Below are 12,830 nucleotides of genomic sequence, written 5' to 3'. Positions count from 1 at the left end.
CTCAAAGTCCAACATTGTGTCTTATTCGTTTTCAGATACCGAAAATCGTCTGTGGCACTTCTGCAGTGAACGACGGAATTTGTCACTTCCGCTACGCAGTACTTGACCCGAAGAGAGTTATTAAAAGGTGTACGTTTATTTTTTCGAAAGACATGTTCAACAGTAAAATTAAGATTGGAAAGTGTAAAGGCAACAAACCACCTCTATTTCTACTATGAAAATGTCTGAGACATCTGTTAGACAACATTACTTTGAACCACTTAAGTAGAAGAGAGAAAGTTTTGAAACTTGATAAGAAGCCCCTCAGAAGGAAAGTTTTGAAACTTCAGTGATATATCCAAGCCAATGCAGCATCGCTCTATAAATAAAGTACTGTCAATACTCGCAAAAACATTCAGTTCTTTTTATTTAGGATATACTTTACTTATTGACATATACGGCCATGCGAATACAGGGGGGAAAGACCGCGATCCTAGCGGCTGAATGGTGAACTAGGAAGCAACCCGTTTCCACGAGTGCATTTCAAGGCCTTGTATTATAGCGTAGGCAACGGTCACAACCTTCGACACACATCATCACTATTCTTAACGAGTATATTGACAACACTCAAATCAAATTGTAATTACGCTGTAGAAATTCAGTTGTTTTGCCGGAAGCAGAGAAGTGGCACTTCTATACGTTCCCGGAGAGTGTATCACGACCCTAGAGTTTCATTCTTGTTAGATCCTAGTTAAGTGTTTTTAGGTTTGTTTTGCTAAAGATTATTAGGATCCCTATATATTCCAAAATTTCATAAAGTGTAATATTTTGTATGGCTCTACTCACGAAGAACAGAATAGTGTTTTTTCTTATTACATATAACCAAGTATACTTGTTTACATATAACCAAGTATACTTGTGTCTAAAACGGTTATTACTGATGTGAGTGTATCGTAAAGTGACTCAAGTGAAATATTAAGTAGGACTTGTGACTGGGAAATAGTGGACTTAATCCCAAACCAACCTCCTCAAGAAAGAAAGACAAAGAAAGTATTTGGTTATACTCTTCGAGGTCGAGGATCAGTCGTGTTCGAGCTCCCATTGAGTGCAGTTGTTCCCAGCGAAAACGAGTGTTATTCATCTTAGCGTGTGCAAGTTGCTGCCTTGGTAGCAGAGTGACTTAGTATTAAATATCGTGTGCTATATTCTGAGCGCTATTGTGTTTTTTCATGTAATTTAATTGTACCGGTCGGTACACCTCCACGCCGCTAATTCAAATATTGCGCCGATTGAAACTCCTCTACAGGAGAAAGCCTGAACTTTAACAAACTGTATTAACTCAACAGTTTCTCCGAAGATAGCTCCGTGTGAATTTTTGATGTGTTTTTGTTTGTATTTGATCAAGAAGTGTGGACGTTCTCTACCAGATGTCTCTACTAAAAACTATGATTACGCACTCTGGTGGGAAGGAATGAACCTTCTTGAAGAAATTTAGTATTCATAAGTTTTGTTTTTACTATATTTTGTTCTGTTATCTTTGGGTTGGCAACATTAATCCTTTCTATCCGCCTGTTTTGAATTTAGCCAATCCCAAATTTCTTTAATTTATTTCCAACCAATCATGTATGTCTTCTTCGACATAGATGTGTTGCTCTAAGCTATCTAATAAAAGCGAAAGGGTGTGTCTACTCATTCCTGAAAGGTCTCGAATTTTCCACGAAGGTATAAAAATTGCTGATTTTCTTGTCTCGGTGCCACTAGTATAACATCTAACTCAGTGTGTGAATATGTAGCAGGGGGCGGGAAGCGCCTCTTTCTTCAAGCAACAGTTCTTCTACAAGGTAATGGCCTGTTAACATCTTTATTTCTTGCTAGCTCAGCAGTTTAACTCTCGGGGAGGATTCGAAACCTTTAGTATGTAGCCGTCCTTTTTAAACGTAAATTCCTTTCTGTCTATGTAAAATCTATAAATTTCTTTTACTGTAAAGCGGGGATAGAGAGTGCTTTACCCTCTCGAACTCCCCTTCATTTTGAAATTGAGGTGACTACGTTCCCATAACCGTTTCTTCTCTTCCTTAAAATATTAAAGTTTTCTCATACGGGTCACCCCCTTAGCTTGGGATTAGCCCCTGTGCTTCGGCCTAGAGCCACTTAGGTTTTAAAAGTGTATTTAGGAGTTCAAGTTCACGCCTCCAATCCCTTCTGTACTTTGGGCCAGTAACTTAACCTGATATTTTGTTTTCTTCTTGTGAAGGTCCAGTAGACTGGGTACGAGGTACCCCTGTGCCATTATATGTGTGCCTGGAGGGCAGTTAGTGTAAAGTCAGTTTATGGCCTCTTAAATAGGCTTGAAGACTTTGAGAGCGCATCTGCTCTCTCTTGTGTGTGAGAGGCGCCTCTGGGAGGCTTGAGTTAAAAGTTGGGAGCAAGGGCTCCATGAATTTAGGGGTTTCTGCCATTTAGCAATTGTGGTGGTGAGCTGAGAGCTCAGAAATTAATCTTGGGGCTCGAAGCCCAAATCTTGTAACGAACTGTAATCTGTCAATTTGTTGATCTGCTACTTGGTACCTGTTATACTCTGTTATTTGTTGATTTTGAAAAGAAAATATAACCTTAGTTAAAGTGTTAAATTAACTTTAATTTTGTAGTTGAGACCTATTCCAGCCCGCACATTCTTTCACCTCTGCTGATCCACTAAAACACGGTAACAAGTGGTAGCAAAGCGTGGTTGAATGGATCTCAATTTAGCCCCTTTTGACGGCTAAATAAGTTATTGCTTTTGGTTCGAATTCTAACATTTTTCTCAGTCGCTGGTTTTTTGATTTTTTCTAAATTTGTAAAGTTCTGTCATCATGCCCGGCCCTCGCGATGTCCTCCATCCCGGCTATTTGCGCAAGGAGGAATTGATTTAGGAATTAACTATTAGAAATGTGCAATCTGGAGGCACGGTTGCAGTAGACACCAACAAGCTTAAAGATTCCCTGAATTTGCCCATTTCCATCCCCACTTTGGGTGAAAAAGAGATTGACGACTCTCTCTCCACGATCACTGACAATACTACTGAGCTGACATCCGTAGTTAGTTTTTTTTGAAGAAAATGACCCTTCTCCTAATCAACTTAAACGTGTGTAAGCCAGGTTATTCAGTGCCTCAAGTGACTCAAGTGAAATATTAAGTAGGACTTGTGACTGGGCAATAGTGGACTTAACCCCAAACCAACCTCCTCAAGAAAGAAAGACAAAGAAAGTATTTGGTTATACTCTTCGAGGTCGAGGATCAGTCGTGTTCGAGCTCTCATTGAGTGCAGTTGTTCCCAGCGAAAACGAGTGTTATTCATCTTAGCGTGTGCTAGTTGCTGCCTTGGTAGCAGAGTGACTTAGTATTAAATATCGTGTGCTATATTCTGAGTGCTATTGTGTTTTTTCATGTAATTTAATCATTATGGCATTTGACAGTGGGGGAGGAGGAACTAACCGTAGTCCGAACCTTCTAGAGGGTGACAATTTATTGGTAGATGGTCCAGTTGATATGACTGACTCAATTATTCTCAATTCAGATAATGGGGAAGATGACTCCATGGATTCTCTTGAGGATAGAACGCCTAACCCAACACAAACAACTAGTACCGCCATTCAACAGTCTGACAACCCTCCAATTGGGGATGAACAGAATACTAATTCACATCCGATTCCCAGCAGTAAAATTCCACCAGCGACACGATACCCTGGCAATTATATGGGCCCCTATCTTGTGTTTGTTAAAGCAAATGATAACAAAAATGCGGGCAACTTACACCCATTGGCATTGGGTGGGCTCTTTTATGAGCGAAAAATATCGGGTATCAAATCTATTCATAGAAAAGGACTGCTAATCATTTTATCTGAAAGCTTATATACCTTCCTCCAATGTCTACAGGGCCGGTTTAGTAAGGGGAGTGGATTTGACGTTAACTGAAGATGAAATTAAGAAATTTATTGATTCACCTGTGCCGGTTATAGGTGACCAACGCCTTAAAGAAGCAAATCTAACGCCGATTCATTAGAGTATGTTCCGACAGGAACTGTGAAGGTCACTTTTGAAACTGACGTTCTCCCTCAGCAGATTTATATTTTTAGCGTCATTTTGGACGTTCAGGTTTTCATCTTTAATCCTATTATTTGCAAGCATTGTCAACGTTACGGACATACAGCTCTCAATTGTCGGGCGAAAACTCTTCGTTGTTGCCGATGCAGCAATAACCATGTCACGAAAGACTGTCAACAAACGCTTGTCAAATGCCTCCACTGTGATCAGAATCACCAAGTAGGATCCTCGCGATGTGCTGTACACCAACAACAGACGGCCATTAAGAAGCATATGTGTACTGAAGACGTTTCCTTTGAAGAAGCCAGAAATAGGCTGCAACCCGTTACCTATAATCCTACCATACTACCCCATGATTTTCCGTCCTTAGCTGAAACACTGGGAACCAGACCTGATAATTTCAACCCACGTAAACGTAAAATCACTACCTATGTACACCGGGAACCTCGTCCAACCCCACGCCCGGGTTATGATAGGGAGACCTATCTCAATATAATACGAACCCCCCGCACAGAAAAATCACCATCTAACCAAACTCCGACCACCCATACTATTACACCGGCGGTCCCTACTAATCTTGCTAGCGAAAACGAGCAGGGAATAACCCCTTCCACATCAAAAGTAGCCCCTGTTAAAGATTTGCGAAAAGAGATCCAGGACGACTTTGTTAATCTGATGGAACTAATGGGACAAAATGTCCAATGGCGACACTTATTAAAGTTGATACTTGATAAAAATCCTCCCCATTTTAGATACTAAATATGCAGATACTGCAATGGAAATGTAGGAGTGTGGTAAATAAGCGACATGAGTTAATCCCACTCATTAACGAATTCCAACCAGATATTTTCTTCTTACAAGAAACATGGTTTTCAAATTATATTAACTTTCGCATTAAAGGATATACTATCGAACGATTAGATGGTGCAGGATATGGTGGAATTGCAGTTTTAATTAAGAATTGCATACCCTATCATCTTCTACCATCGGAACAGGCTATAGCAGGCACTTACTTTCAGCGCATTCAAATAAAAGATTTTATATTTTCTAACTTTTACTGTCCTCCCGATATACATGGTTCCTACCATAATTGGTCCAATTTTTTAAAACCAATTTACCGGTGCGAAGCAAAATATTATATTTGAGACTTCTATGCGCATCACATAATTTGGGGAAGCAAGAGCAATAGCTCCAAAGGAACTCATATAAAATACAGTAGAGACAATACACGACACTTACGGATTTCGCCTTGCTAAAATGGGAGACAATTCGACGGTGGCGCTCCTAGTGACTTGACCTGAACAAATCGCGCTAAATTCAAATATCAATGGAAGTGTATATACGTAAATGGATAAATAAATTGCGTCTAGAAAGAAAGTGATATTGAGATATTAACTTCGAAGTTGCTAAAGCAATTCTGGATAAATGAATGAAGAATTATTTAAAAGGTTTTTATTCAAAGACTGAAATTAGACATATAAACAAGGTGTGAAATGGACTGCTGTGAAATGGCTTGATCTTTCATTTATGCATTACTTTTTTAGCTTTAGCATACCTGCCTGAAATCTTACGATTGGATTTGTCTTTTTTCCTCATTTAAAAACATTGCATCGTCACATTAAGACATTTGTCAATAAAAATATCGGCACATTCCGTACACATATGATGCAATGAATTAACATTTAATAGCTGGTCAATTTTCCTCTTAACATGAATCCTACTAACAGAAAGAAAATCTATAAAATCCCGGCATTAATCTGAGAAGAAAGATAAAAGAAAGAAAAGTTTGAAAATGTTGTTGATAGTGATGCTTTGAGGAATATTTACGTACAAATAGAGTAAAAATGTAACATAACCTTGGCTGTATAATCGAGGATTTTTATGCCCGGTTTCTGGAATGGTGAGATATCTATCCGACAGCTATTGATTTGTTACAGCTGTCGAATCGATAAATCTTCGCTGCGTTGCACAGCGTAATAGCAGCTAACTTATCGAACTGTCAACTATTGGCTCATTGATCAAGTTTCGTAACTACTCACTAGATGCCTCCGCTAGTACTACCTTGTTTTTATGCATAATATGAGCAGAATCCAATAGGCAGTGATTCACAGTCTTGGCTATTATCCAGCTGTCCCAGTCATCATCACAAATACAGATACGGTACATTTCGCTGAATAATATTGCTAAATTCTGCAGAGGGTAACATCATGGATAGCAAAAGGGCAAAAAACTTCACTGAACAAGACAAAAATATATTGTTAGATATTGTAGAGCAGTTCATAAGTGTTATAGGGAACAAAAGGACTGATGCAACGAGTGTGAAAGAAAAGAATACAGCTTGGGAGGAGATAACCAAATTGTACAATGCTAATTGTCAATCAGGACCCAGGCTCCCGAAACAGCTGCACTATTTGTACGACACATTGAAGAGGAAGGCTCGGCAGCATATTGCAGATGATAAGGTAAGATTTTTCAATAAAAATATTTCTATCTATTCCTACTATATTGTAGGTTAGACTATCCATATAAACCTTACAATAGAAATGCCTACAAGTGAGTTCGCTACGCGGTTTGTCACGTAGCTGCCAGCTTGCATTCGGGAGATAGTGGGTTTGAACCCAGCTGTCAGCAGCACTGATGATGGTTTCCCATTTTCACATCAGTTGCTTCCTTACCAGTCGTAGTTTTTTTTTATCCCATCATTGGCATAAGAATTATCTGGCACTGTGATGTAAAACAAATAGCAAAACAGGAAGATGAAGAAAGAAAGAAATTCCTAGGCTTAGGGCCATTTCCTCCAAATGAGTTTAAACGTGCATTTATTTGAAACTGCTGCAGTTTAGCATTTCTGGTTGGTGATTATTGTTTTAAGAGGAAGTACAGCTGGACAACCATCCTCCCAAAACTACTTAATTCTGAGTTTAAACTAAACCCATTTTCCCCCAGTTTGTATTAATGTATCTGGGAATTTCCTAGTAAAAAGGTTACCATAGATTTGAATAATAAGCTGCTGAACTATTTACTCAAACACTACACTTTTTAATACAGCTGAAAAACAGTAGGCCTATTGGCATTAGAAAATGAAATAATTAATTGAAATTATTGATGATAGACTGATATTGATGAAGATAGGCTAATGATTCAATGTACAACTTAGGTTAAGAAAGCATATCTCCTGTTACTGATGACCAGTTTGAAGTCACTAACACACTGCACAATTTTCCTCAGGGAATTAACAATCTCCCAAATATGGCAGAAAATGATATCAAGCAAACTATCCTATCCACCAGTATTTTTATGATTTGTTGGTGAACCAATGAAGGAAAAAATTAAAGTTAACATAAAAGAAGCATCTGTTTTCGTACTTACCTGTTAATACCTCCAAATCCCTCTCTTAACTCATGATATGAGGTTTAGCAGTCCACTTGAGAATTTCAGTTGAATGTAGGGAGCTAACCAAGGCCACTTAATATTCCTGAAGGGTGTGAAGTGTGTTGACACAGATAAGAAGGTAACATAAACAACAGCTCTCAGCAAGATTTTTAATTAAAGAGGCCCAGATGTTTTATGTTTCTTGGGAGTCACATATTTCATTGAAACTATCAGCTGGTTGTTTCCAAGCTTGTTCTTTGTCTTTGAAAGATAAATGCTTCCTCTTAAAACAGTAATCACCACCACCACTTTGAAAGGTACACAGACTATTTTCTCAAATTCTAAAATAGCTTTCTTTGCACTAACTAAAGAAAACAATAAGTTAATTTCTTTGTGATTAAAATCTTACTTCTGTTCCCTGGAGGAAATAATAATAATAATAATAATAATAATAATAATAATAATAATAATAATAATAATAATAATAATAATAAAAGATCTACTAATCTTATCATGCAGTCAAACTGATATTATTAAAAACAGTAACATGACAATAAGAAAATGAAATGCAAGTGCAGTGGTTTCATTTGAATAAGAGCTAGAACTTGTTTTGTCCAAATTTAGGCAACTATTCTTAAGATACATACAAGGTACTGAGTAGGCCTATATGTTTATGACACAGGAAGGTATGAAAACGTTTCATGGCAGCTAGTAATTGAATACTACAATAATTATCAGTTATGAATCCTTAATATTAATTATTGTTAATATACCAGTAATGAAATAATAATGCAACATGTGGATAACAACTGTAAATATTACATAATTAGGAATAGGTTAGTCTATATGCAAGGCTAGAATAAAATAATACCTCTCTTCCATTTTTATCCTCAGTGGTCTGTCTGTTGGATAGGAGGTTTGCTGGTTTGCTTAGCTATTATGTGAATTACTTTAGGATTCAATGAGATTTATTGCTTTATGATTATTGGTAAACATGCATGTATTTATTATTTCAGGTGGAGCATTACAAAACAGGAGGTGGAACATTTACTCCAAAAACAGACAATATAGATGAGAGATTCATTGCAATGGTGAAACCTCAGCTTGAGCCTCTGCGGAATTGTTACGATTCATGTGCTGAATATCTTGGAGGTATCTAATTTAATCTTCATCTGTTATCTTCCTTTCTGTCATATAATTTATTTTGTTAGAATGAGTACTATAACTTAACTATGACCTTTTTATTTTATATTAATAAATACTATTATATTTTTCAGATGTTGTACTAGATGTGATTAATCCATCAGATGATCATCTGCAAAAGGCACCAGAAGTGGTCACCCAAACAGCCCTTGAAGTTGAGATTCAAAAGTCACCAGGAGTCATCCCCCAAACAGCCCCTATAGTCCATAAGGTACCAGAAGTTGTCACCCAGGCAGTCCCTGATGTCCATAGGGCACCAGAAGTGGTCACCCCAACGCCCACATGCAGTCGATCAGCTGCAATAAACAGTGACCAATGTAATGGTAACGGTAATGTTATAAGAAGGAAGAGGGCAGCAGAGTGCATGGCAGACAGAATAATAAAAAGAAAAAATATTAAAGACAAATATGACCATGAAATTCATGAAAAAAAATTGAAAATAATGACTACTGAGGAGGCAGTAAAGGCAAGGGAGGAGGAAACCAGTATTTTAGTGTTGGACCATATGAAAAGATGCCATAAACTAATTGAAAATAAACTTGAAATAGAACTGGAGAGTGCAAGTTTGGAACGACAAGTGAAATTAAACCAGTTAGAGAATATTCGGATAGAAAATGAACTTAAAACCTTAGAACTTAAAATAAAGCAAGCACAGTATGATCAATTAAAGTGCAACATTGATATTTAGAAGCAGGGAAACAACGTAAAATATTTTTTTTTCTACTATTGTGTGTTATATTGTTCATTAAAATGTAGTGTTGTACAATTTCATTTATTAAATCATATTTCATTCTTACCTGAAGAAGGTGGTAACCAGTGTTCTTCTCACAGCATTTCCGGACCCATTGTCTGGCAGAGGTGGGTCAATGTTATTTTCTTCAGGAATAGCTTCAATGTCAAACTCTTGTCCATGTTCATCTATTGCTAGGTTATGTAAAACAGCAGTAGCCACAATTACAGCAAGTGCTGTTTCCAATTTAATCCTCAGGCCTAAAGATAAACAAGGAAATCTCCTTTTCCAGACACCAAATGTATGTTCCACTGATACTCTTGTTCTAATATGAGCATGATTATATCTCACTTCACCTTCAGTATTAGGATTGAGAAATGGGGTCATGAGATATGGACGACATGGGTAAGCACTGTCACCAAGTAAAGTGCCATCAAACTCCTGAGCTTCAAACCTAGCCCTGATATGGGAACTGTTGAAGACTGTACTGTCATGAACAGACCCAGGAAATCGTGCGACAATATCCCTAATCTTCAATAAATGGTCACAGACAACTTGGACATTAATGGAAAAGAATCCCTTTCTGTTTCTATAAAGTTCACCCATATCTTTGCTCGGTGATTGAACTGGAATGTGACTTCCATCAACACAGCCTAATACATTAGGGAATCCACTCATAGAAAAGAAGCCTTCCTTTACCCTTAACAGTTCGTTCCTTGATTCTGGCATTCGTACGTAATTAGGCCTCAAACTGGCAATCTCGTGAGTTACCTTCTTAATTACTCTACAAACTGTGCTTTTATGGACACGAATGCAATCACCGACAAGAATCTGATAAGAACCAGTAGCATAAAAACGTATTGTTATTAATATTTGTTCAAGAGGGGAAATTGAAAAACTTCTGTTTGACACAGGACGCAAATTATTGCCTATAACCTCAACCAAATGCATGACAGTATCCTTCTGTAATCTGAATCTGTCTTTGAATTCGCTTTCACTGTATATCGTCATAACATTAGGCCGACGATGATATAATCGTGGTCGTTCTAAAATGTTGACAGCTTCTATAATTTCTTCGTCGGAAGAAGATGAGAAAGCCATGTAAAACGTTAACACAATATTAGCTGCCGATACCTTCGCCGATATTGAAGTTCTGCGCAACTGCCAACCAAGTTAACAAATAGATATCTCACGCTCAGGGCCCTCTAAGTTAGCAGGAGATTTATCGAATCGATAGATGTAGCTGACGTTCGTGCAACGCCAAAACACGAGTTATCCATTCGATACCGCTATAGGTTCGATATCTCACGTTCCAGAAACCGGGCATTAAAGTCGCTGGCCTGGAAATGATCTGAACAGATCTTAATTCTTTCTTGTACACTTTATCCAAATCCCTTCTGTGACATTTCAAAACCCACAGATCACACCTACAACAACACATCGGTATTGAAGGTTAACTGCTGCACTATACAATAAAATATGCGTATTATATTTTAAGCCCGTTAAAACAAGGGTCGAGCAGGTCAGAAGATTATGAAGTACTATAAAAATCTCTGTCACTGGAAGAATATATATGCAAACACAATATTACTTACGGTACATGTTCTTGTCACGAGGGAACCTGAAGAACGACCGCGCATTTTTCTCTACTTCGTAATTACTGCAGCCAAACACAGCACATACCTTTCCCCTCATGTTGAGAGGAGATATCAAGGAATGACACACGCTACTATTTAATTATGTCAACTCACTGAAAACATATAAATAACGCCAAAAACTTCACACAAAAATACATGTGCTCTTATGACAGAATCAGTACCGTTGAGGTCTATCCGCTAGAGTGAGCTCCAATAGCTGTCCCTCGATATCTCGCTCAGTGTCGCGTATTGTCTCTACTGTATTTGCTCATATCTTAACCTCTTCTCTTCAAGTCAACTTCACCATAATTAATGATGGATCACCCACCCGGCTAACAGCCCCTACAAATGCTTCGAGCGCGGTCTTACTATATGTACCACGGATATAGCGCATAAATTATCTTGGCAAACTATTAAGGACCTTCATGGTAGTGATCACTTCCCCATTCTCGTTACAGGGTCTAACCACAAGCCTTCTTCAACTCACACGCTTCCTCGGATACCTATACACAATCTGAATAATATGGATTACGATCTCTTTTCGCAATTTATTCAGGATTATATTAGTCATACCTTTAAAATGACATCCGCGGAATATGATTCGCTTTTACACTGTATAAAATCGTATCTTGACATCTACCATCTAATCATTTACAAAACCTCAACCAATCATAATCCAACGCTCAAAATCCGTTGGTGGGATTGAGAATGTGAAGTCTGGATTAGACGACGGAGAAACGTGCTGAAAAATTTACGAAAACATTTTACTTTTACTAATTACATGCAATATAAACGAATCTGTGCAAAAATTAGATGTTTATTTAACAATAAACGTCGAATCGCATGGAAAACCTTCGTAGAGAGTATTAACAATACTACATCCAGCAAGATCATCTGGGCCAAACTTCGCTCTCTTAGTAACTCTCGGCACACACCCCAACCTATAGCTTTATCTCCGCCCCAATTATATCAATTCTACTGCAATCTAACACCCGATTTTGTTCAGCCCGACTATCTCTTAAGTTGTTCATACACATCTAATAAATATCAAACTTTGATGAATCCTATTACATATCAGGAATTAGAAGTCGCCCTACATAAAAAAACTACATCACCAGGGCCAGATTTTATAACTTACAAGATGCTCAGCTCTCTACCAACTAAGGTTAAATCCATTATTCTTAACCGGTATAATAAAATTTTAACAGATACTTTAATACCATCAGACTGGAATAATTTTGACATCATTCCAATACATAAACCAGGCACTGATCCCTTACAACCTCAAGATTATAGAGGTATAATATTAGGGTCCTGTCTCCTTAAAACCTTTCAACGCATCCTTCTCCGCAAATTAATATGGCAATTAGAGTATCATAATGATTTACCGAAATGTCAATTTGCTTTCATAAAAGGACGAAGTACCACAGATGCCTTAAATATTTTTCTAACGGACCTCTTATTAGCACGGTGCCGAAAACAAGGTACTATAGCGGTTTTTGTCGATATCAAAGGAGCTTACGATAATGTTGATCTTCACATTTTGTTTCAAAAATTACACAAGTTAAACTTCCCACTACCCCTTATTCATATATTTAAAAACATTTTACTAAATCGAACATTAAATTTGAAAAATTATAGACTTGACGCTTGTGCACGAAAAGCTAATGTCGGGATTCCGCAAGGGGATATATTAGGTGGCATACTTTTTACTTTATATACAAATGATTTGGAACGAGTAGTAAATACTCATGCACGTATATTGCAATTTGCAGACGACATACTGATCTATACCACACAAAATAACGTCGACCAATGTCGTCACT

The 12,830-nt window shown here is 37.6% G+C and overlaps 1 protein-coding gene across 1 annotated transcript; it reads left to right on the top strand.

Annotated features, from left to right (window-relative positions):
• Window positions 1-5,955: 5,955 nt before the first annotated feature.
• LOC137498969 (uncharacterized) lies at window positions 5,956-9,325 on the top strand. The gene is made up of 3 exons (XM_068226880.1): window positions 5,956-6,524; window positions 8,451-8,586; window positions 8,712-9,325. Exons 1-3 carry the CDS (start codon window positions 6,270-6,272, stop codon window positions 9,323-9,325), a joined length of 1,005 nt encoding a protein of 334 aa, XP_068082981.1. The 5' UTR covers window positions 5,956-6,269.
• Window positions 9,326-12,830: the final 3,505 nt, after the last annotated feature.

The sequence above is a fragment of the Anabrus simplex genome, chromosome 3, assembly GCF_040414725.1.
Source record: "Anabrus simplex isolate iqAnaSimp1 chromosome 3, ASM4041472v1, whole genome shotgun sequence".
Taxonomy (NCBI): domain Eukaryota; kingdom Metazoa; phylum Arthropoda; class Insecta; order Orthoptera; family Tettigoniidae; genus Anabrus; species Anabrus simplex.
This window is presented reverse-complemented; position numbering and strand designations above follow the sequence as displayed.